At 38.7% G+C, this 24765-nt stretch overlaps 1 protein-coding gene across 2 annotated transcripts; it reads right to left on the bottom strand.

Moving 5' to 3' along the window:
- Window positions 1–3402: 3402 nt before the first annotated feature.
- On the bottom strand, window positions 3403–23369 carry LOC103039408 (zinc finger protein DPF3). Of its 2 annotated transcripts, none has more exons than XM_007230373.4 (11): window positions 23282–23369; window positions 12612–12772; window positions 12276–12383; window positions 11526–11635; window positions 11329–11424; window positions 11089–11152; window positions 10837–10878; window positions 8416–8559; window positions 8158–8268; window positions 6407–7318; window positions 3403–5766 (listed from the first exon to the last, which is right to left on the bottom strand). In XM_007230373.4, exons 1-10 carry the CDS (start codon window positions 23311–23313, stop codon window positions 7158–7160), a joined length of 1029 nt encoding a protein of 342 aa, XP_007230435.3. In that variant the 5' UTR covers window positions 23314–23369; the 3' UTR covers window positions 3403–5766; window positions 6407–7157. The 2 variants fall into 2 exon arrangements, with proteins under 2 accessions (XP_007230435.3, XP_015462461.3); XM_015606975.3 differs by having other exon boundaries at window positions 3403–5763.
- Window positions 23370–24765: the final 1396 nt, after the last annotated feature.

Here is a 24765-nt window from a genome sequence, read left to right as displayed (position 1 = left end):
TTAATTAAAAGTCTGACATCCTCGTATACAAGCAAAATTACAAGCAAAAAATTCAGATTTCAGTCTACTTCTGAAGAAGCAGAGCACTACACCCACACGACTCATCCACGTGAGCTCACTGTTGTCTCATTTCCTTTAATTCCTTTCGTCACAATAAAAATAGCCACTAACAAAGACTTCATTTGGATTACAGTATTTACAGAAGCAGACAAAAGAATCAGTTCACTCCTTCACCTCATATTGGCTCTTGTTCCAACCCCAGGAATGCACAAAAACATGGGCCTATTGCTGTCGTTAACTTTACTGAGGTATAGAGGCTACTTCAAAGTATTAGTAGACACGATCAGTTAATAAAAGGTACGATCTTCACGATCATAAACCCCTCAGGAGGAGCATTATTAATTGTTCAAAAAAAGTGCACAAGATCCATTGACCGGAAGAACGCATCAGCAAACGCACACCATCCTCTAAATTCAGTAGAATCCATGATGAGTTTCCACAGATTCCAGTGACTCTTATTCCGGACAGTCAGCAGTCCGTTCGTGTCCGTGTATGCTCGAGTTTCAGGTGTGGATATGGTCCCTGAGGGGATATTATGGAAGTGAAAGTCAGTTTTTATTGTATTGAGTTATGTGCATGAGTTTTTATAGAGTCCTGATGCAGTATTAGCAGGTTTGCTTGCCAGTCCACAGTCAAATTGTGTGCCGTTATAGTTTACATATACAGTACCCACAATGCCATCCATTATGTACCACTACATCATTACAGCTAATAACGCTCATTATATTTGCAGGTGTCGGAAAAAAACACAGCAATAACATTACTGTTGGGTTTTGTACGCTAAGTACACATACAGCAGATAAAGCAAACACAGCTGTTGCATAAAAAAAAATAAATGTGAGGAAAAAAAATAAATCTGTAAAAAAAAGGCAAGAAAATGTACTTCAGATCACAGCTTGTAACCATCTATCCCTTACTGCATATTCTAATTTCTAATATATATATTATATCATTCTCAACATAAAGAAAAAAATGTCTTTTTGAGTTAAATTTTTTTAATAATTTTGGTTCCGTCTATCTTTATATTATCTTTTATCACTTATTAATTTGGCTTGGAAAAGGGGGAAGAGAGAGGCAGCAGACAGAGAAGGAGGGGCAACAGACAAAGGGGGAGAGGCAGCAGATAGAGAGGAAGAGGCAGTAGATAGAGAAGAATAGAGTAGGAGAGGTAGGAGATAGAGGAGGATAGAGGGGGAGAGGCAGTAGATAGAAGGGAGGCAGCAGATTGTTAGTTATTATTATTATTATATATATAGTATAAAAGCTATAAAAAAACATTTTAAAATTAACTCTTCTTTTTCTAGTACTGGTTTTCTTTATTTACCTCGCTGTATGTGCCCAGAGAACTGTAGCTTGAAACATTAGCTAGATTTTTCTAGCTGGATTCTCATTGGAAAAGCCTTCTAAATCCCTATCTGGACGTGATTATTTTCTCAGGGGGACGTCTTCTACTTAGTGATAAAACTCCTGCATCCGAACTGTAATTGAAAAAACAGGAGGACCAGAGTTTTTAGGCTTTCTTGATTACATGACCTTGCGTTCAGTAGCTCCTCCATTTCCACTCGCTGTTGTGTTTACAGTACGTGGATTTCCGTGGAAACCGTGGTGTGCCCAAAGTGTAATTACAGTGCGCGGCAGTGGACAAATATCTATTTTATTCAACGTGAGGAGACGAAAGAGATGTGCGTCCGGACGGGACTAAAATTACCGGAGGAGCACGGAGTTCAGAGAAAAACAGTAGATAATTCAGACTGTAATTTTCTCAGAGGACGTCTGAGAAAAAAGACACCTACATGATCGTTCTGGACAGGAATAAAATCACAGAGGATAAAAACCCCCATAAAAGAGAAAATTACCCCAAGAACCCCCTGAGAAACTAATCCCATCCAGATAGGGCTTATGATCAATCATAGTGATTATTCAGTGAGACCCAACAGAACTACATTTTAGAGTCGATTCTGAATAAATGTACATGAACCAAAGAATCTGCATACAAAATAAAAAAATTAAAAGGTTGCCACAATTTAACACACATTTAGAACATTTTCCACAAATAAATACATTATTTTTATTACAATGACTTTTACCCAGTAGAATTATTGTAAGATTGACATCAGTTCTTGGAGGTGTGTTGTGCTAAGGATTGATGTTGGAACAGTAAAATTTTAAAAATTGAGGTTTTGCTGGATTTCTGAGTGTTGTATTAGCAGGTATCTTTTCCAGTTGCTGCACCATAGCTATCTTTATTTCAGTTCATCTGTGTGGAGTCAGTTTTGAACCAAAAGTTTTATGCACAAATTTATGCAGAAAATTCACAATCAAAATTTTAAGAATCAAAAGAAAAAAGAGAACAGAATATAGCAAACATATTTTTAAAATATACTTCTTTACTTTAATATACTTTGCAATTATTTCGCAATTTATTTCAGTTTGGATTTTGCCAGTTTTTGCCTTCAATTTAGTTTTTTTTTCGTGGATTTCTGTGGGCGGGGGTGGGTGGGGCCTAAAAAGCCATTGGAGAAGAATGCTATTGGTTGGTTTCAGATGAGGGTTCAGGATACCATCAGTCTAAAATCAGAAAACTAATGGAGATTCAAGCCCCACCCACCCATGAAAACTGTGCCTTAACTCAGAAGCAAAAAATTAAGCAGAAGCAAACACGAGTTTAAAGAAGCAAAAATCTTTAACAACTAAAAAAAAAAAAAATTAAAAGCAAAGACTGACAAAATCCAAACTGAAATTGTTTTCAATTAACTGCAAAGAATAAAAAAGTAACCAAATATATTTTAATATATATATATATATATATATATATATATATGCTATATTCTGTTATATCTCTTTTAAATTCTTACATATGATTCTTAACATTTTGATTGTGGATTTTATTTGTTTTGCATTATACTTTTGGCACAAATTTCCCTTCATACAACTGTACAGTTTACATTAAAATTGTTAATCAACTGCTGGAAGCAACTGACTGCATAGGAGACATACACTCACAGAGCACTTTATGAGGAACATGAACCTACTCCTTCTTTTAATTTACCTAATTTACTTTTAATTCATTAATTAATTTCATTTATTTAATTTTTTGGAACTTTAACCCATTTTTTCCCAAATTTGGAAGGCTAGAAATGAATAGTGGCTAATGCTAATGCTCCAGCCTTAGTGCTGGAGAAATCTGGAAATCTAATCTTACCGTATATAAATGAAAGCGCTTTACTCCCCAAATTAAGTTTTCTGAAATTAGAAATCTGTTAAGATAAACATTCAGCGCTTGTCTGACTTTAAAATAAAATGTTTTTTTAAGGAATACCAGTTTTGTTTACTTAGCTTGGCGTTTACATTTAGCTTGACAGTATTAATCTGACATCATTTTAGCCTGATAATGTGAACGCAGCCTTTGAAAGACTATATTGCTGACCTTATGCATCCCCAATGCTGAATTAAAGCTGTTCTAAAATGGTTCCTAATAAAGTGCTGTGTAAGTGCAGCTATGCTTACAGTCGACAGCCTGAGTAGGTACTGAGGTTCAAACACAAATACAGTGGAGTTTTAGAACATGATTCTCTTAATGTAGATCTCAAAACTGCACCTGGAAGATGAGCTATACTCTCAATATTTGGAAGAATTAAGAATTTAGAGCGATGCGTTTTAAATATGGCTGTCAGGATCGTCTTCCCCTGAGAGACTTGGTTAAACACAGTGATTGCAGAGACATCGACTGTGTCAATTCCGATTATTGGAGCACATTAAAAGCTAATTTAGTGCAGCAGGGCCATGGGAAGAATTATTAAGAGATAAAGTAGAACACTCTGCCTCTTAGGTTCACACATTCGCAGAAAAACCCTGCCACTGGACGTAGACTTGTGGCCAGGGTTTTGTCCTATTGATCAAAAAAATAAAAAAAATATATAAATGACTATATCATTATTACTTATCACAGGGCAAGATTAGGGGTTGATAACTCTTCCTGTTGTTCCTGTAGGTGTTTTCCTGCTAAAGCACTCCTGATTCAACTCATTCACAGACTTTCAGGTTTTCCTGATTCCCGATTTACAGTGGTTCCCAAAACGGGACCTGGAGGACACCTTACTCTTACATTTTAGTGATTCCTGCTATTTTTAGTACAGTGTAACCTGGTTCACTTGCACCCTTGGTCCGATTTGTTTGGACAGGTGTGAATACAGTAATCACACTCTGATCAAAAACGCCAATAGCTGGATACCCCTCTCAAGAGTGCATTTTTTAGCCAATACATGATGCATTTTGTTGGAAAACAAACAATAAACGTCTATTTTCTGATCTTTTTTCATTCAAAATTCCAATCAGATTTTTAGGCGTATATTTTTTAAGTCAAACGAGTGCTAAATGTTGATCTACACAAAAACTGTTTATTTGGGTGAGTAAAACGCTTCTGTTTATTTACAGTAAGCTAAGATTTGCAGATTTCCACCAAGGCTAGCCAGACAGCCAGAGGAACCCTGAGTGTTACGGGAACCCAAGGCGATATTAGCTAGCGGTTCGTCCCATGTAGCTTGTGATAACAACAGTAAATGAGAAGGCAGCTATAGTCTGGTCTACTCGCCTTTGAATAGAGAAAAATCTTCCTAGCACTTAGCACATTTAGCGGGTATTGCTAATGCTGCTCCAGCAGTGCTTGTTAGGAGTTAGGAACAGGCTACAGGCCGATAATACTCTATACTTCAGTCTTTACTGCTCCTTAATATCTGACTGGTAGAATTCATACATAAGGAGCACCGGATTATAAGGAGCTCTGATGATTTTTTTGGAAAATTAAAGGATTTTAAGTGCAGCTTATAGTGCGAAAATGTGCGTTAGGAGCCAGGAAACACAAAAATATTCAAGATTGGGGGAGTTTCAGGACCAGGGTGGGGAACCACTGTACTAAAAGTCATAAATCACCTAATCCTGCTGAACTCACTCACTCTCAGTTTCCCAATTCCAGCTATTTAACTGAGAAAAAGAGAAACCTTCTTATAGCACCATCAATCATCAGCAATCAAGACAAACAGGTTGTAGCAGTGATCAAATTTAGTACAGCTAGATATATATATATATATAACTGGCTGGATGGGTTTGCACCTTTGCTTACGATATAGCTGGAGGACTTTCACTTATACTCACTTGCAATAGCAGCAGCAGCTTATTTTTCCTCAAATGTGTGAACGCAGCAGCACACACACTGTGGATCACACACTCCATGTTTAACATTTCACAGACATTTTACACCGTCCTCATATTCTGTTTCACTCTGATTCTGCAAAGTCAGTTCTTCTTCTTTTTTCACCATTAAAGTGACGGTTCAACCCTACCAACAGAGGCCGACACCATAAAGCTATGACGAGTACTTCTACTAAAGCTGTGAGACGCTTCTCACAGGGATGGAAGGGTTCCATATGGCTCTAATCATTTAATCACAGTCTCAGATCCAGGCTATTGACCACAGGGGAGGGGAGCAGCAGCAGTCTGGGAGGGGGGGGGGGGGGTATAGGGGGTAGGATCAATACTTGTCCAAGAGTCTGAAACAGAGTCGCGTTTGTCTGGATGAATTAAGGGTTCCTCAGCTTCACTGGGTCTGACATTCAGAAGACTGGAGAGGTGAATTCGGTTCTGGAACCACCTTCTAGTTTCCAGTAGCAGCACAGCTCTCCTGCTCCCTTCATCACAGCTCCTCCTCTGCTGTTGGCAGAAAAAGAACAATCAATCAATCAATCAATCACAATTAAACCACAGTTAGTTCTGACCCTGCAATGTGATTGGCTGAGAGGCGTTTCATAAGTGCCGTTATCAGCCGGTAATGCACTGTAACCGAAGCTCTTCATGTATTACTCCGCCTTATTACCAAACACTTTTAACCGGCGGACTGTCTTTAACTCAAAATCTTTCAATAAACAGTGATAATGGAACTGTGGTATAATCACAATAATACACTCGAGGTTCGTGCTTTAACGTTTAATATTGGCACCACAACAGCAGCACAGCAGAGCCAATATTAAACATTATAGCTCAATGAGCCTTATAATCCGGTGCACCTTATGTATGAAAATAGACCAGTAAATAGACGTTTGTCTATAGTGCACCTTATAATCCGGGGTGCCTTATAGGGTGAAAAATAAAATAAGCAGCTGAATCTCACTGGAAATTAATGACAATAGTCATTAGTCATGTGATGCTCTTGTTGACCGCACACTACATGCTCTCGGAATCTGTAAAATGACCCCAATCACATTTTTCAGACTAAAATTCAGCATATTGGCACATGCCTAATCAATCCTTATATCTGTAATAGAGAGTAAATTTTAGGGGCAAAAAGTCTTACCTTCATATCTCTGGTGTTTCAAACTTCTACAGTTAAATCACTTCATTAACAACTTCTGATCTGAGCAGGACGAAAGGCAGACATCTGTTACTCCTCTCCTCAACAGTTATCCCAACTCTGATTTGGCGCAGTCATAATAATAATCCACATGAGAAAGTTCTGAGTTGACTTCAGATTCAAGTTCTTGCTTGCATCCTTGGCAATTCCAGTGACATAAAACGCTACCAAAAAAAGTTTCATTATCTTCATTGCCTTTTAATTCTTTCTGTAATCAAGCGAGGCTTTAAGTATTTTTGTATTGTTAAAATTTAATCGTTCATTTTCCTAGAAATTAATTCCAGGAGGAAGTCAGAAAGTCACGTCCGTTCCAGCGTTTCTGTATCACACGATCTTTTCCCCTCAAGGGAAAAAAATAATAATATGAAGTGTGTTCAAAAAGAAATTAAAGAGAAAAATCTGTTCCTATTTGCTCCTAAGGTTTAAATAATAATAATAATATTAATAACAATAGTAACAATAATAATAACAACATAAAAACACATCTATAACTTACTAATGGTGTAAGCTGTCCGAGAAAGAGAACACGTTCATATATCTTCTTTTTGATATAATGACTTGTGCTTTGCTGTCCGAAAAAGGGAAGAAACAAACAAACAAAAATGTAAAAAGTAAGAAGAAGCAGCAGAATTTTTTTGCAGGGGGGATGCGCTGTTCTTTAAATAACAGTTTAAAAAGACCCGCAAGTTATTTTCTATCTGCACTTTGGGGAGGCATCATTTCCGTTGGACAAAGGCTCCTCCAGGTCATCCTCCTCAAATCCGTGAAATGTGGACGTGTCGCTCTCAGAAGTTGTACCGAACAGCTCCTCAGCTCCGACAAAAGTCTTCTCATCTTTATCTCCATCCCGCCCACCTAGTGAAACATCACATAGTTTTTAAAAAACCATTGACGTAATAATTTAATAAAACTGTACAACCGAAATGTAAAAAAGCAAACATATTAAGGTGATTTCCTTTATACTTACAGTCTACTATGTGTACAAGTAATGCCCAGACCAATTCTGGGTTATTGTACAAAATGTGTAAAAGGGGTACACATAAAATTTGTTTTGCAATTTTATGTTTTACACATAAACAATTGTGTTTAAAAAGGGTCAGTTTCCCAGACAGGCTTTAAGTCCAGGACTACACAGCATTTTGAATGGACAAAGTCTGATTGGTCATCAACTATCGAAGAGTAATCCAGCTCAGAAAAACAGTTAGCATGGTAGATAAACCACTTCAACTTCACTTGCAGTGTCTGTTAGCATTGTGGTCGCCTAAGCCCATCTGTTAGCATATCAGTTAAACCGTTCCAGGCCAGACTGCTGTTAGAATTGCGGATCCGAGTGGCCCAGCGGACTAAGGAGCTGCCACTATGTTCGGGAGCTTGCTGGTTCGAATCCCAGTCATGCAGCTTGCCATCAGCTGCGGGAGCCCAGAGAGAGCACAATCAGCCTTACTGCCTCTGGGTGGGTACAGTACAGTAGATGCCGCTCTCTCTTTCCTCTCATCACTCCTAGGGTGATGTGGATCACCACAAGGCTGCGTCTGTGAGCTGCTACATGTATTCATATATTCTGGACATTATAGATCCAGATATAACTGTTCTATGTGTGGAAGGTGGAGCTAAACTGAATAGAACACTGAAATATCATTTCCTATATTAACAATAGGAATTTAAGAAGCTGGTTTTAGTAAAAGAACACATACCTGAACGCCCACATTTGAGGCACTTGCCTTCCTTCAGGTTGGCGCCGGGTTTTAACTGGCAGACGTCACAGAAATTGTTGCGTGTATGATCTGCTTCTGAATTTATTTGATCTAGGGGGTGGAAAAGAACAGTTAGATGAAGATATTAACAAAAACAATAATGCACGTGCTATATTTCAGCTGTTTTTAGAAGCGTTTAAAAATTACTTATGTTATATGTGGTGGAGAAAGAGAGCAGTCTAAGTTGTAAGAGCTTACGTTTGCGACTGTGAGGACGGTGGTTCATGGGTGGGGACTGTGATGGCTCAGAGTCCCTGGTCTGGGGCTCCTCCTTTTCAGCAATGTGGGTGTGGCCATAATGGTAGCTTAAGCCAGTGCGATTCCGGTAGCGCTTCCCACAAACTAAAACAAAACAGAATGAATATCAGCTACAGCAGAAACGTACAAAATATTCAATATATGTACAGGTGCTGGTCAACGAATTAGAATAATTTGAAATAGTGCAATCATGAAATACTTTGAATGCATTTTTTGTGCAGAAAGCAAATCAGGTGTTCACCGCACCTGTCCTACTCGTTAGACTAATCACAGAACTCGTTACCTGGAAAAAAAATTTGCTCAGCTGATTTAGGCCATTTAACTGTGACACTGTTGTTTTATTGAATTAGAATAATGGAGAAACCGTTTCATTGAATTAGAATAATTTTTATTATAATTACAATCATCACTTTCTCAGTATTTTGTGGCTGCCCCCTTGGCTTGTATGACTGCCTGAAGTCTCAGCGGCATCGATTTGACCAGCTTGTCGCAAGTTTCCGCACTCACAGCTTCCCAGGCAGTGGCGATGTTCTGCTTCAGTTGGTCCAGCGTAGTAGGCTTTCTGTCACAAATTTTCCGCTTGACGATGGCCCAAAGGTTTTCAATGACAATGAGGTCAGGCGAGTTGGCCGGCCATGCCAAAACTTCAAGCTGTTTTTTAGTGAACCAATCTTTGGTCAACTTTGCCGCATGAGCCGGTGCAAGATCCTGTTGAAATATGAAGTCTTCTTCGCCGAACTGTTCCTCAACAGTCTGAATCAGGAACGTTTCCAGAACATCTTGATATACGGCAGCATTGACATTCTTCTTGAGGAAGCAGAGTTTCCCTACACCTCGAGCGGACATGCATCCCCAGACCATAACACTCTGGGGAAACTTGACGGATCTTTTCACGCACTCGTGGTTGTAGGTTTCGCCACCACGACGCCAGACACGAGGACCTTGGTCACCGAAGGAGATGCAGAAGCGTGATTCGTCACTGAAGACCACTTTCTGCCAGTCTTCAGCAATCCACTCGCGTGTTCTTTGGCCCACTTCAGTCGTTTCTCCATTTGTTTCTTGTTCAGCATCGGTTTTACTGCTGGAACGCGAGATTTGAAGCCGAGTTCGCGCAGACGACGGTAAGTGGTTGATCTGGAGACGTCAGCGCCGGTCTGCTTGTTCCACAAGTCGGTGAGCTCGGAAGTGGACTTGAACCGGTTGCTGACTGCGATCTTTCTCAGCTGCTTGTTGTCGCGAGCAGAAGTTTTTCGGACGCCGGAACAGTTGGTGCGCTTGCTGCAGTTTTTCTTGAGAGCTTTGCAGACGGAAGACTGGCTGATGCCGAGCTGCTCAGCAATTTTAGTTTGGGTCAAGCCTTGTTGGCGAAGGGCTTGAATTTGAGCCACTATTCCGGTTGAGAGGTCGCGCTGCTTACCCATGATTGATTTTACAACTTAGAAATTCTACTCAACCCTGACTTTATACTGCACAGTGAACACTCTTCACAGAAAACAAAAATTCCAGCATTTATTCTAATTCAATGAAACTGTTTCTCCATTATTCTAATTCAATAAAACAACAGTGTCACAGTTAAATGGCCTAAATGGGCCTTTTGGAAAGCTCAGCTGAGCAAATTTTTTTCCAGGTAACGAGTTCTGTGATTAGTCTAACGAGTAGGACAGGTGCGGTGAACACCTGATTTGCTTTCTGCACAAAAAATGCATTCAAAGAACTTCATGATTGCACTATTTCAAATTATTCTAATTCGTTGACCAGCACCTGTATATATATAAAACCTCTGGTGCAAAATTAGTTTTTTGCACTATTATGTGCACTTAAAATCCTTTAATTTTCCCCAAAAATGTCAGTGCTCCTTATAATCCAGGTATTAAGGAGCAGTAAAGCCACTCTGCTGAAGTACAGAGTTATACAGGAGATTCAGTTTAGTTCTCCAGCAGTTTTTGTCATTCAGAGGTGAGTATTATCAGCCTGTAGACGGCTGCTAACACTGGCTGGCACTGCTGGAGCAGCATTAGCATTAGCTGCTAGCCGTGCTAAGCGCTAGCTCTTTCGCCGTTCAGAGGAGAGTATATCAGACTGTAGTCTGGGCATTTACCGTGTTAAAACAAGTTGCAAGCTAATATTGCCCTGGCTTACTTGCATCTAAGCTTACTGTAAATAATTGGAAGCACTTTACTCACCCAAATAAACCGTTTTCAGAAGATAAATTTGTGTAGATTAACATCCAGCACTTGTTAGAAATGTTTTTTAAAGAATTAAAGTTTTGTTTACTTAACTTATACTAATATTACTATTTCTTAATTCATTCTTAGTGTTTCATTTTCTTAAAAATGTATATATATATTAAAATCGACATACCTGAGGCTCCAGGTTTGGAGTTATGCTTTTGTTTGTATCTACCTAAAAAAAAAGAGAAGATATAAAGTAAACGAAGTAAAGAAACACATAGTAGACGACAAAATCACAAGTAGAAATGTCACACTTAACATCTGACTTTCTAGATTAGTTAATGTGCAAAATAAGGAATTACCAACAGCTGTATAAAAGAACTGAAACAAACGTGTAAATGTAAATGTAAAATATATATTTAAGCTTAATATATGCACTTACTTTCATAGACGTATGGCTTGTCCTGGTCATCTAAGTCTGCCTTTCGCCGCCCTGAACCTCGACCCTGCCGAACAATTTAAACAAAAATTTCAGTTTTTTTTTTTTTTTTTTAAACCACTTTGCTCAGAATTGTCTAAAATCTATGTATAAAAAATTATAATAAAACAAATCACACCAAGTAAAAACATTAAAACTAATACAACAGAAAAACTAAATTTATAAGAGTGTTAACTAACTCACCCTGCCTTTTCCCCGATGTTTCCTTTTTGGTATGTCCACTTCAAAGTCATCATCGTCATGAAAAGCATCTTCATTGGCATCAGCCTCCAAAACTCTCTGTAATCCATAATAAGATGAGAGAAAGAGTAAAAAAGAGTGAAGAGAAAAGAAGAGACATTTTTAGGAAAATTACAGGATTTTTAGGAAAAGCTCTTCACCTGAATCTCCAGCAGACTCTCCTCATCTCTGGAGTTGTTCCTCTTGTCCAACCCGTCCCCTCTCAGCAAAGCCTCCAGTGTAGTACTCGGTGCAGGTAAAGCCTCCTTACCTGTCAAGGTAAAAAAATCATCTCATTAACAGCAGAGTCAAATCAACTATAATTACTTAAAATGAATAAATCTGATAATTCGTTATATAATTAGTTTCTATTGACGTCACATGCTGCAGAGTAAAATATTCAGGATATTTTCCTTATTTTGTTTTATTTTGCCCCTCAGAGCCATTATGGGAGTGTTCATGATGGGGTTTTAAATGAGTCTTACATTAGCTGTAACATTTGCTTTCTTCATATTATTAATTTAATGTTTAGTTAAGAGAACTAAGCCTTTGTTGCCCCCTTCTGGCACAACTGAAAAAATAACCATACTGAATGTTGCACTGTAAACACTCACAGCCTTAAATAATAAATAGTGACAATCAATAATTTAGCAGGATTTTATCAATATTTCTGAGCTCATCATCCCAGTACAGCAAGTGTTCTGTGTAACTCAGCGAGATACAGGCCCCAACAATATGCTTAATAAAAAGCTAAAGTTTTAAACCCCTGTAAAGTCTTTAAAGTCCCTTAAAATAGCATTTTTTTAACGTTTTAAGGACCCATGGGAATCCTGTAGAAATACAGGAGTGAACTTCGCCATTGACCTGCTGAAGGAATCACTGTGATTAGTGTACTGACAGGAAACTCTTACCTATATGTAGACCATAGAGATGAAGGCTTGAATCCATAGAAGTGTGCAACCTCCTTTTCTTTCTCCAGCAGCGAGCTGGGTACGTATACATCTGTCCAGCTGCTAAACCTGAACATGCAACCACACAAAACCACAAAATATGTATTAATGATACGTATTAAGGATTAATGATAATATATCTTGTTAAAAAATCCTGTTCTTTTAGTAAAAAGGAATAAAACATCACAAGTGCTTATTTAATAATATTTAGCAATTTGTTCAAAGTTCTTGGTCAGGCCTCTTTCTCGGCACTGTGATAACTAAAATAACAAACTTCTCCTGATGTCTGTAACTCACCCGGTCCGCGATGGTGGCGCTCCATCCAGATGTAGCAGTTGTTCTGGGCGACACCAGTCTGTGAGTCGAGGAAGGGCAGGCGGACGCTGCGCTCGGCACACAGTCGAGCATTATAGCTGCGACAGTGTTCAATCGCCTCCCTGTAGAACTGATCACCCAACCTGAGGAGACATCAGACATGTCCGAGTTTGTAAATTTGAGCACTGAAATGAGTTTATGTCAAAGTAGATAAGGTGAAGCAAGCTGACAATACTTCTCGGGCCCAAAATAAATAAATGATTATTTTTTTCCAAAATACTGCATTTAAGTAACATTCTTATGTATTTAACAGTATATTTAAATATATCAATATTATGAAACAAAAACAATCTAGAAATCCCAAACTGTGCTCAATTCCACTTTTTCAGTGCTCCTCCTGTTTCAAGAGTACACCAGATAAAGCAATTAGCAGATATTGAAATCTATTGTGTAAGAAAGAGTTAAAGCGTACCCAATGACCAATAAATACATCAATAACAGCACTTACACACATTCTGAACAATTTTATCTGCACCTTTGTTTAAAAACAATGGATTCTTTTATTTATTTGATTATTAATCATCACATCAGGGTACTACTTTTATACTGTTTTTATATAATAGAAAAAATTCACACTGTTCTGATTATTTCCCATTATATATCTACTAGAGACAGATTATATCTGTCCAGATATCATTTATTTTACTTTAATCCTGTATATATGGAGATATTTGGAGTGCATTATTATTGTTATTATTAGTAGCATGACTTCCTGGATCATTGACTTCTCTTACAAATCTCTCACAAAATTCTTGTATATTTTTTTATATCTCAGTTAGGGGTTAGGTGTTAGGGGCTATATCATATCGTATGCAATAATAAAATACAATTTTCTTTTTTGTTGCAGGCTTGTATTCTTGAAATAATTTATTACGCCCAATCAGTTGTTTCTAAATTTATACTGGTGAATCGAGTTTCACTATTAAATGAGGTAAATGTATAATCAATCATTTTGCATTCAGAACTGTAAAACAAAACTTGCAATAATATTTTTAAGGAACAAAGAGCAATTTATAAGAAAACCCAGACAAAAAACAGATGGAGAGAAAGCACTATGAAAGCACTATTCTGCACAGTGTTTTTCACCCTGTGTTGAAGAAATGTGACATGCCTGGTCTAAACTGCACAGATACCTGGACAAGCCAAGGGAAATCTCTTTAATAATAGAAACTTGGCCAGCTGAAGGGCAGACGCCGTCCATTAATCTTTTCCACTGACCCTCCTTTCAAGAGCCTCTGTCACTTTAACGTCTGACAGATCCCTCAACGGCTTGTTTTCTGAAGAAGCAGCGCGACAGCAAACAGAGCTTCATACGCTGCTTATCTGCTGGACGTGCAGGATGACAGACAGGCTACATGAATGAGTGTGGCACGCTGAATGCGTGTGTGCGGTTGGCCGGGGCCTCCACTAGCGGAGCATTCTTGTCAACTTAATACCGTGTCACATGCCAGAGTCCAACCTCCTCCACCACGCTGCAGTTACATAAATTTGTTTTGCATGTTTTGAGGCGCACATACACCTGCCCGCCCATGCACCCTCCCCTTTGGACCATCCGTTTCCAACCAGAGAACCACAAAGAACCAGTAGATAAGAATTTCCTAGAAGAAGAAAGGTCCTGAGAGTTCAGACGAATACTTTTTATAGTTTTTTTTTTTTTTCTAGAAACACATCAACTGTCCGAAAGGTCAGAATACAGAATATACAGAGTGTGGAAATCTAAATTTGAAGGCATTTACCATAAAAATGATTAAGTGTTTTATTTGTTTTTGTCTTTTGTTTAGTATTTCTACACCATTAATTCAATAGTTACACACTGTCAACAACAAGCTCATATGCTCACTACTAGTCCTGAGCAATTTTTGCACCTTTAAAACAAAAACATTTTAATTTGCTATGTAAATTATATTTAAATGCTATATTTGGAGCTTTTTCTCCTTCTGTTTGGTTTGGTTTCACACAGGCATAAACCTAAACGCACCAAAATGCAATGTGCAATAAACCACGCGAGCACTTCAGAATCTCCTCAGATTGGTCAGAGCTGCCTGGCACATGAGCATAAAAGTGGCCTAAATATTGTGAGAAGATTCTGTGTTGCAGGGCATATATCTGTATATCTGTGCAGTGTGAAGCTGCTTTAACACAGAACGCTAAAAAAATATTACCCCTGCGCTTTAAAACACAGTGGTTTTTTTTATGGGACGTGAAGCGCAGATGTACATGTAATGCACGCTGCACATACTGCGCGTGTAAACAGCATGGAGCAGTGCAGAGAACTAGATCACACAGATTGGCTGTAACTATCCAGCTAAATAGTATTCTCTCCCTAACCCTTTTACAAAGTCACCATTGCTGGTCAAGTGTAGTAGTTTAATCAGTGTAAGCTACAGAGGCAGCTGTAAGAGTTTCACATCAGTCTTCACAATCTTCCACAGGTAGAGAGAGGCGAATGAGGGGCAGTTAAAAACCTGTGAAAAATGGCAAGTGAGGCGTGAAAAAGTGAGGTTAAGGCCTAGTGCGAGTCTCACCGCCAATATGTGAGATTCGGCCGCCCTGCGTACTCTGTGAAAAGCTGAACACACACTGAAAGCGCCGCTTTAGTACATGAGAAACTGACACTTTCTGTATCAATGCTGGCAGATCTCCCACCAGTCAATTCAGCCGGGGCTGTGAGACTCTGCGAGACTGTCTGATCTCTTGAGACCGTGCAGGTGCACTCTTAACAGGAAGTCAGTCGAGCTGCAGCAATGCAAGCTGAGGGGTAACGAACACAACGCTTCCAAATGCACACCGACTGAAGAACTGAGAAAGCAAAAAACGTGTATGAATAAATCATGGAGAAACAAAACGATATAAAAGAACTATGCAAACAAAATTTGGCACTAACAATATGATAACATAATATCATAATAAAGGAATTCACGTGCAGTCTTTGACGTGCAGCCCCGGTCTGTCCCAGCTGGCCCACGTTGAACCGGAATAAAGACCCTGCTTCAGCCTTTTCACTCGAGAGATACGCTGATAGTGAATGGAAGGCTGAGGCAACATGAACCAAAGAGACAGTAAAGTTAAGAAACTAGAGCTGCACTGGGCCTTTATTATTTTTTAGTGTTAGTTAGTTTTGGGTGTTGATGGAGGGCTTTTTTCCTAATGAAGGTATATTTTTGAGTTAATTCAATCCCTGTTTCTGTCTCTCCCTGTGCTTTGCACTACTGGGTCAACGCAGCCACGCCCACAGTCATAATATTTGTGTACGTTTATTTTGTAAGTGCAAACACAATAGATGATTTCACGATTATTAAAATGATTGAAGTCATGTCTATTTATTGAACAATAAGTCAATAATGTAGATAATCTTTTAACAAGTGTGCCTAAAAATAGTTAACGGGGCATCCTTAATCAGTATTGGCTGCTTGAACTAAGAGATGATTTGTCTATACTAATAAACAAGAGTTATTTAGCTTATTTATAAAAAAACAAGCTACTAAAACAAAGCCTAGATTTAATTACGGTTTAAACTTTGAGGTGACATCATTACTCTTAACAGTGCATTACATTTACGGTAATATATTTAACATTCTAGCAACATTTACGCATCTACAATTTAAATTAGCAAGACACACTAATAGTGAAATCACAGTCAATTTCATACTGGTGCTTTTGAGTTTCACAGCTTGAGTTTTGAGCAATGCAAGCTGAGGGGTAACAAACACAACGTTTCCAAATTCACACCAACTGAAGAACTGATAAAATAAGAAACGTGTAAATAATATAGATAAATAATGGACAAATGATTTAGAAGAGCAATACAAACAAATAGAGGGCTTTGGGGCAGACGCTTAACTTTTAGAGCTTCCCCTTCACCCCTGAGCCATGCAGACCACAGTGCAGCACTGGTAGCTCTGCAACCAGTGATTGTGAAATGACTCAGCCAAACCCAGTGTCTCAAAGTGTTATAAGATAAAACTTACCAGCTTTAATACTCAACTACTACTAAAATATAAAGCCAACAAACCTTCAGAAATCACCTATTGCCCTGTATGCATTACAGCGACCCAAGACCAACCAGACCCATAAACTGTTATTATGAGCCCAAGCCCGATTTAAACCCAACATTTTTTTTAGCAAGTAGAGTGTTAAAACTGAGCCTTTAAAAACATTTTGGGGCTATATAAATGAGCGAAATCTGTTCAGAATGAGGTTAATTAACATTGCAACACCGAAGAAGCATAGACCTATTATTTAAGAAAAATGGGTAAATTAAGCTACAAGAATGATGTCTGAATGACAAAAACAGCAATTTACTGGGCTGGCTTGCACAGCGGAGAAGCTGTGGTGTAGGGGCCACCCTCAGCCATTCACTGGGCCTATAATCTGTCTTTAGTAGATAAAATAAAAAGTATATAAAAAAATATATATATATATATCTATAAATAGCAAAATCTGAGAAACTGATTCAGAAACCGAAGTGCTCTCCTCATTTTTTACACCATAGCTTTGTATAAAATAAGAATAGCATTAAAAAACAGACGCCTAGGTCACGCATCTGTAAATTTCAGTTGTGTACATCGTATTTCTGACCTGAACCTGAACCTGAGTGCAGGTGGCTCTGCAGGCAGGTCAGATCAGACAATCTCAGACACACACTGTGCAAGAAAAGATCACACAGCCCTGCGATTTCTCCAACGGCTGCTTGAAAGAAAAGAAACCAGAAAAAAGCAAAAGCGCTGAGTGCAGGAGGCCAGTGCTGCAGTGTGTTCTAGCAAAGGCCGTTATAAAAGCAGATAAGTATTTAAATGTGTGACGGTTACAGAAGGTACAGAGCAGGGCTGTGAAAAGGTGCAGAAGGCAGAAGGGCAGGGCCTGCGTGACCACAGGCCTTCAGACCTCCAGAAGCATCAGGCCGAGCCATCTCGGCTTGTTTGCTTTTGTCTTTCCGACAGCCCACTCCTCGCCTCTTCCTCCCTCCTGCTGACCGTCATTTTGAAAGTTGCTCCCACTCTCACAACTTGTGGAGAACTCCTCCATTTTACAGGTTTCCGTCGCCGCTTACAAACGGGTTGTTTACACCTCCACCACCACCGTCAACATGCGATCAGGGGGGGAAGGGATCTCATTCAGATTACACTGCATTTGACTACACAAACATCCTCAGGTCTCACAACCATCAGATTACAATACAACTCACTTTTGTACGGAGGGAGTTTGCAAAATGAAAGATTGCAATTAAAGAGTACAATAGTAAAAAGTGAATATGAAGTTGTAAATATATTTCAATTGTGTTTTAACTTAATAATGCTCATGGGCGTATGGAATACGCTATATAATATAATATAAACAAGAACTAGGGCTACAACTAATGACTATTTTAGTAGTCGACTAATCAGACAAATGCCATTTCTGCAGTTGCTCCACTTTAAACTGAACAAATATCTAGTCCAGAACACCGTACACTTCTTCCTGTATTTACTTCCCAGTCAACCCCAGACATGTCTGACCAATAATCAGAAAGAACACTCTTATCTTATATATTGTGATGCATTTTGGTGCACTTTAGAAGAAAAAGCGCCAAGTTGACAAAAGTTTAAAAAGAAATGGTTAATTTGGTTAAGAATTACTCAGCAGAAACTATGCTCGTCTTTACCTTGCCAGCTTGGTAAAATGGTCTTTGCTATCGGAAAACTTTGACTATGACAACAATTACAGAGAAAACAGGGTAAAAACTTAAAAACCAAAAAGTAAAATTAATAATTCCATGTACCGTATTTTCCACACTATAAGGTGCACTATCTATAAATGTCTATTTTCTGGTCTATTTTCATACATAAGGTGCATCAGATTAAAGGGCACATTTTGCAACAATAGTAAGTAACAGGGGTGTCGCCATGTTTTCCTTTTAATTCAGCAGGTCTCACCACTGGGTGGTGGTGGGAAGTAACCTAGTTAGATAAAGCTAAATAAACAAAACTGTAATTCTTAAAAAAAACATTTTATTTTCAAGTGAAACGAGTGCTGGATGTTAATCTACACAGATTTCTCTCCTGAAAACTGTTTATTTGGGTGGGTAAAGCGCTTCTGTTTATTTACAGTAAGTGTAGATTTCCAAATTTACTCTAAGCATGGGTGCAGCAGCAGCGGCTAATGCTAATCTCGCTCCAGTCTCGAGTATCGGCGCTGGAGAACTAAACTGAAACTCCTGTATAACTCTGTACTTCAGCGGAGTGGCTTTACTGCTCCTTAATACCTGACTGATAGAATTTATACATAAAGCACACTGATGATTTGGGGGAAAATTAAAGATTTAAGATTTTAAGTGTGCCTTATAGTGAAAGAAATATGATACACTTCTATTTTCTGTGCGTGTCTTTACAAAAAAACAAATTTAAAGGAATTTCAAAGAATTAATTTACCAGAAAGCATCCCAAAACCATTTAACTTTCACCATTCTAGGTTTCTTTGGCCAGCAGGTTTTAGACCTTCCATACCCTCGGGTTCTCTTTATCTTTTTACTACAAGAGATGTTTACTTTCCTATCTTAAGATCACATGATCACAATTTCACAGCTCTCGTTCCGTCTCAACTACAGAGTGAGAGGCTGGGGAATGCTGGCTAAATTCCAAACGTCTACATATTTAAGAAGCGCAGAATTATGGACCAAGCGTGGAAGAGTTTCCTATAAGCTAGACCCACCAAACATGGTCTACACCTTGGTGCAAAGCTAAACTAATCAGGGTATTCATGACTGAACTGGTAAAAGTGGACTTCACTCTGGGATTTGTTACATAAACATGAGGGCTTCACATGAAGACAGTTTGAGAAGGTGAATGCTAATGCAGGAAGAGGAAAGAAGTAAAAAAGAGTCATTCAATCTCCATATATATATTTTTAGTGCATTAATCTTGCCATTAACTAACAATTCACTGAATTCTCTTTGCCTGTCCCAAAACTCCTGTGCAAGCACTGATCCTCTATTGGATATAATGGGGAAGAAGTGCAAATATTTACTCACTTATAATGCAGTTTGTAACACAATAGCCGGAATAAGAAACTCCCTCTTGAGTGAGCTGCAGTCTCACCGAGAAAATAGTCTGAATCGTCCCATTAACGTGATAAAGCCACGCAAGAATACCTGCTTACAAAGCTGCTGGCTAATGTCCATGTAGCAAATAAAACAAAGGACCATCTCAGATGATTAAATTCACAGCCTGAATTAGTTTCTCTGATTTTACTATTTATAGGTTTATGTTTGAGTAAAATGAACATTATTGTTTTATTCTATAAACTACAGACAACATTTCTCCCAAATTCCAAATAAAAATATTCTCATTTAGAGCATTTATTTACAGAAAATGAGAAATGACTGAAATAACAAAAAAGATGCAGAGCTTTCAGACCTCAAATAATGCAAAGAAAACAAGTTCATATTCATAAAGTTTTAAGAGTTCAGAAATAATCAATATTTGGTGGAATAACCCTGGTTTTTAATCACAGTTTTTTATGCATCTTTGCATCATGTTCTCCTCCACCAGTCTTACACACTGCTTTTGGATAACTTTATGCTGCTTTACTCCTGGTGCAAAAATTCAAGCAGTTCAGTTTGGTGGTTTGATGGCTTGTGATCATCCATCTTCCTCTTGATTATATTCCAGAGGTTTTCAATTTGGTAAAATAAAAAAAACGTAAAACTGTAACCTCCGACTAATCGAAGAAATAATCGTCAGATTAGTCGACTACCAAAATAATCATTAGTTGCAGTCCTACTGTTTAGGCATTCAAGGCAACAATGTGTTAAGAAACTCTTAACAATATGATAAAACACTGAATAAAAAAAAAATCAAGAATACACTTCTGCTACAAAATGAAAATTATTATTAAAATTTTATTATTGCATACGATGTAATGTGTCCCTAACTAAAAGATATTAAAAAATACAAGAATTTCATCAGATTTCTCATGATCAACATCAAACAGATCAGAGTCTGAGCTCTGGCCTTGTTTATCTGAAGCAGCCTGGCACTCAGGAGAGCTTTGGGACGTGTTCTGTAGTTAGCTGTGATTTTTAACAGATGGACCCCCTGCCTGCTCTCTGCACCTCCATCCATCCTGCCAAACTGGAACGGCCACGAACGGCTAACGTTCATCCCCATCTCCTCCACGAGCAAAAGGTTAGATCTGACCTGCCTGCACCAATAATCTCATTACAGCAGTTCAGTGATCATATCAGGAGTTCAGTAAATGACCAAACAAACGACTGAACACGACATTAGTCCTTTTTCTCGTCTGTAACGTTAAAAACAGATCAAAAAGAAACTGCCAGACAAAGAGGTAACTAAGGTGATTCTCTGTGGGGTAATTTTCCCTTTTATGAGGGTTTTTTATCCTCTGTGATTTTATTCCCGTCCAGAATGATCATGTACGTGTTTTTTTTTTTTTTTTCTCAGACATCCTCTGAGAAAATTACAGGCTGAATTATCTACTGTTTTTCTCTGAACTCTGAACGTGGTCCTCCAGTAATTTTAGTCCCGTCCGGACACACATCTCTGAGTTTCGTCTCCTCGCGTTTAATAAAATGGCCATTTTTCCACTGCAGCGCATCATAATTACACTTTGGGCACGCCATGGTTTCCACGGAGATCCCCGTTAAAAACACAACAGCGAGTGGAAATGGAGGAGCTACTGAACATGATGATATCATGTGACAGAGAAAACCAAAAAAACAACTCACAACTGACTGACTATCAGAATGAACATAAGAGATAGAGAGGATTCTTTGCGATATGACAAACACTGAATTACAAAAAATATTTCAAGAATACACTACTGCAACAAAATGAAAGTAACATTTTATTGATGCATAAATACTAAACACCCCTAACTGAAATATTTAAAAATACAGGATTTTTATCAGATTTGTAACAGAAGTCCATGTTCCAGAATGTTATATTAATAATAATGCACTCCAAATATCTCCATATATCCAGGATTAAAGTAAAACAAATGAGACTGGACAGATATAACCTGTCTCTAGTAGATATATAACGGAAAATGAGAACGATGTAAAATTTTATTTTGATAAAAACTGTAAAAAAGTAGTATCCTGATTAGGGGTGGGCGATATGGCACCATATTTCAGGGTTTAATATTGTTTTCTCATAACTATTGCGTAAATATATTGCGTCTCGAAAATACCATGAAATATCGTGATATTATTTTAGGGCCATATTGCCCATCCCCTAATGGTAACTAACATATGACTAGTCAAAATTACTTGAAGCATATAATATAACTTAGAAGTTAGTTAGTCAAGGTAAAGTGACTGAACTGCAGATTTAATATTCTTAAATATTAGACATCATCTACCAGTATTATTATGTAATAAATAGTTAACTGGGGCTGGTTTATCACGGGTGTATTTTTACACCAGTTTAAAAAGCTTTATAATATTAAGACGCCTAACCTACACACACACAGGTTAACCTAGTGAAGCTAAGCTAACCCAGGCTGGTTAACTAACCTAGTTAGCTTAGAGCTCGAGCTGTGCTGTTAGCCGTGTTCGCTAACTAACCTAGCCGAGCGGTGAACTTCATTCTGAGGGAAAATAAAGAGATGTCTGCAAAAACACACCATTAAACAGAGAGTTTAGCTCGGTCAGAGCCTGAATACACGCAGATAAATACTCGAAGCTAAACAGCGGACGGTTAATTATAGCTAAGACGATACTTGGCTAACTAACTAGCGCAGCTACATTTACGTTAAACCGTAAACCAGCCCCACAGCCAGTTAACCTAACTAACCAGCTAACCTGGCTAATGTCACTGCTCTGAAATATTAGCTCGGTAAGCTAACAGCCTCTATTCTGCACTGTTCGCTACCAAGCGGTTCGGTTGGTGGGTTGTTAACTCGAGTTATGCGAGTATTAAACATTTATTTTTATTTTTTTTATGAAAACTGTGACAGCAAACAGACACCGACCGGGCTGCTCCTCCGCTGCCCACAGCGCTCAGCGAGCCCGGGTGTTGTGTCGAATTGCGCTACCTTGTCAAACCGTGCTACCCTATTAGTATTTAATTTATAAACAAAAAGTACCGAAAAAAGCACAGTATTAGAAACCTTATTAGAAAATACTCCCAACAGATACCTAGGTTGGATAGACTAAATCCTGCATCACTGTATCGGGTAAATGAAAAATATATATATATGGTCATATATTATTTGATTAGAAACTATATTTTTTAAAGTTTGTAAAGTTGTATAATTTATTAGCTTTTTAACATTCAAGCAGGTTGTTAAATGAACCCAATAAAAACTTAAGGAATTATCATGAAAAACATGACAACTGTCCAAAAAAATGTTAAGTTGGGTAAGCGCATGCGCAGAGCCGTAAAGACGCACATATCGGCAGGTAGCACAAATCGACAGAACACCCGGCTGGAGGAAGGAAAGCTGCTGCTGCCGCCGCCTCGACAGCAAAAACGACGCCCAGCCTTTGCCATTTTGCGCCGGACTCTCCGTTCCCGCACCACCCGCGATCCCCGCAGCGCTGCGGTAAAGCGCGCGGACTCAATTCTGCACAAAATTCCCCGGTAATTACTTACGCGTTCAGTGGATTCTGAATGACAGCCGCCATTTTGCCACACTGTAACGGAATAGCAGCGGTCCCGCGAGCCTCGCAGCGCTGGTGGGTGGAGGGGAGGGGAGGGAGTGAGGGGGCGGAGTTTCGAGGACGGAACCCAATCGATAAGCCGCTGGAGACACTCCAACCAATGGGCGAGTGGCATTTGTGTGAGGGGCGTGGCCTCCGGAGTGAACTGTCAGCCACAAAGCGGCGTTTCTGAGAGGCGTTTTTAAAGGGAATCTCCTTTGTGCAGCACTAATTCTTTTTAAGGCATGGGAATGAGATCCTAATAATAATACGCCGCCTCAACACGTCATATCCATGCATTCTTTTTTTTTCTTTAACATGATGTAGTGGCCGTGACTTAAGTATCTCATTCACACTAAATAAGTTGTGTCCAGAGAATAATAAAGCTTGCTTGCTTTTGTAAATTTATTACTGCGCCCCTAAGGTGACATAATTTAAAAATAATAATCATTAATAATAATGGGCCTTAAAAATTAAGGCGTGTGAATGAGATAATTAAGTTGTGGCCATGCCTTATTAAGGCATGGGAATAAGATAATTAAGTTGTAGCCAGAGGATGCTTTTTTGTAAATTTACAAAGCTGCAAAAGCGTGGCCAAGACTTAAGGCATGGGAGCGAGATGCTAATGCATGGCCATGACTTTTTAAGGCGTGGGAACAAGATCCTAATACATGGCTACGACTTATTAAGGCATAGGAAAAAGATCCTTATATGTGGGAGCAACTTATTAAGACGTGGGAACAAGATATTAATATGTGGAAATGACTTAAGGCATGAGAATGAAATCCTAATGCGTGACTGAGATGTAAGACATGGAAACGAGATCCTAATATGTGGGCACGACTTATTAAGGCGTGGGAACAATATACTAATAATATTAAAAATATTAACGATTTATTATTGGTGTTGATTTTGAAAAGTGAATGGCACTGCATTCTGTTAACTGTACTGTTCTGAGATTGTATAGGATGCAGTGTGGAGATTGTTTCAGCAGTAGGTGCATCTTAAAGCTGAAGAGCTGAATTCACTAAATAATAAATCTGTCTAGACACCAGTGGACATATACAGGGTTTCATATCAAAGAAATACAAAGAATTTTTCACCATAAAAAGCTGCAGACCAAGCTTATCCGAATATCAAAAGTCCTTTTCTGTGTTGATTTGATTTTATTCTGGATGTGATGCGACAGAGTTGCAGCAGAGAGCTGCACAGTGCCCGCTCTCCTGAGAGGAACGTGGGTGACGGGGGAACAGCGAGAGAATTCTCTGAAGAGAAAGCGCTAGGGAGACAAGTCTGGAATGGCAGAGTGGGAAAAAAACTTCAGCTGCCTCTATTTGATGGTTTGTCTGTGGCAGGTTCAGTGATGGGAAAGCCACACAGTGGCATGCAGAAGGTCAAACTTCTGTTACTGTGAAAATATAGGGGCGTGAAAAAGTA

Source organism: Astyanax mexicanus, chromosome 14 (genome assembly GCF_023375975.1).
Source record: "Astyanax mexicanus isolate ESR-SI-001 chromosome 14, AstMex3_surface, whole genome shotgun sequence".
NCBI lineage: Eukaryota > Metazoa > Chordata > Actinopteri > Characiformes > Acestrorhamphidae > Astyanax > Astyanax mexicanus.
The sequence above is the reverse complement of the archived record's forward strand: the minus strand, read 5'-3'. Positions and strand labels throughout refer to the sequence as shown.

Excerpts from the sequence above, each read along its gene's own strand:
- LOC103039408 (XM_007230373.4), bottom strand. The coding sequence starts at position 23,313 with ATGGCGGCTGTCATTCAGAATCCACTGAACGC. Across the intron at positions 11,153-11,328 it reads AACATCGGGGAAAAGGCAGG|GGTCGAGGTTCAGGGCGGCG; the intron begins GTGAGTTAGTTA and ends ATTGTTCGGCAG. Across the intron at positions 8,560-10,836 it reads CTCCAAACCTGGAGCCTCAG|TTTGTGGGAAGCGCTACCGG; the intron begins GTATGTCGATTT and ends GTTTTGTTTTAG.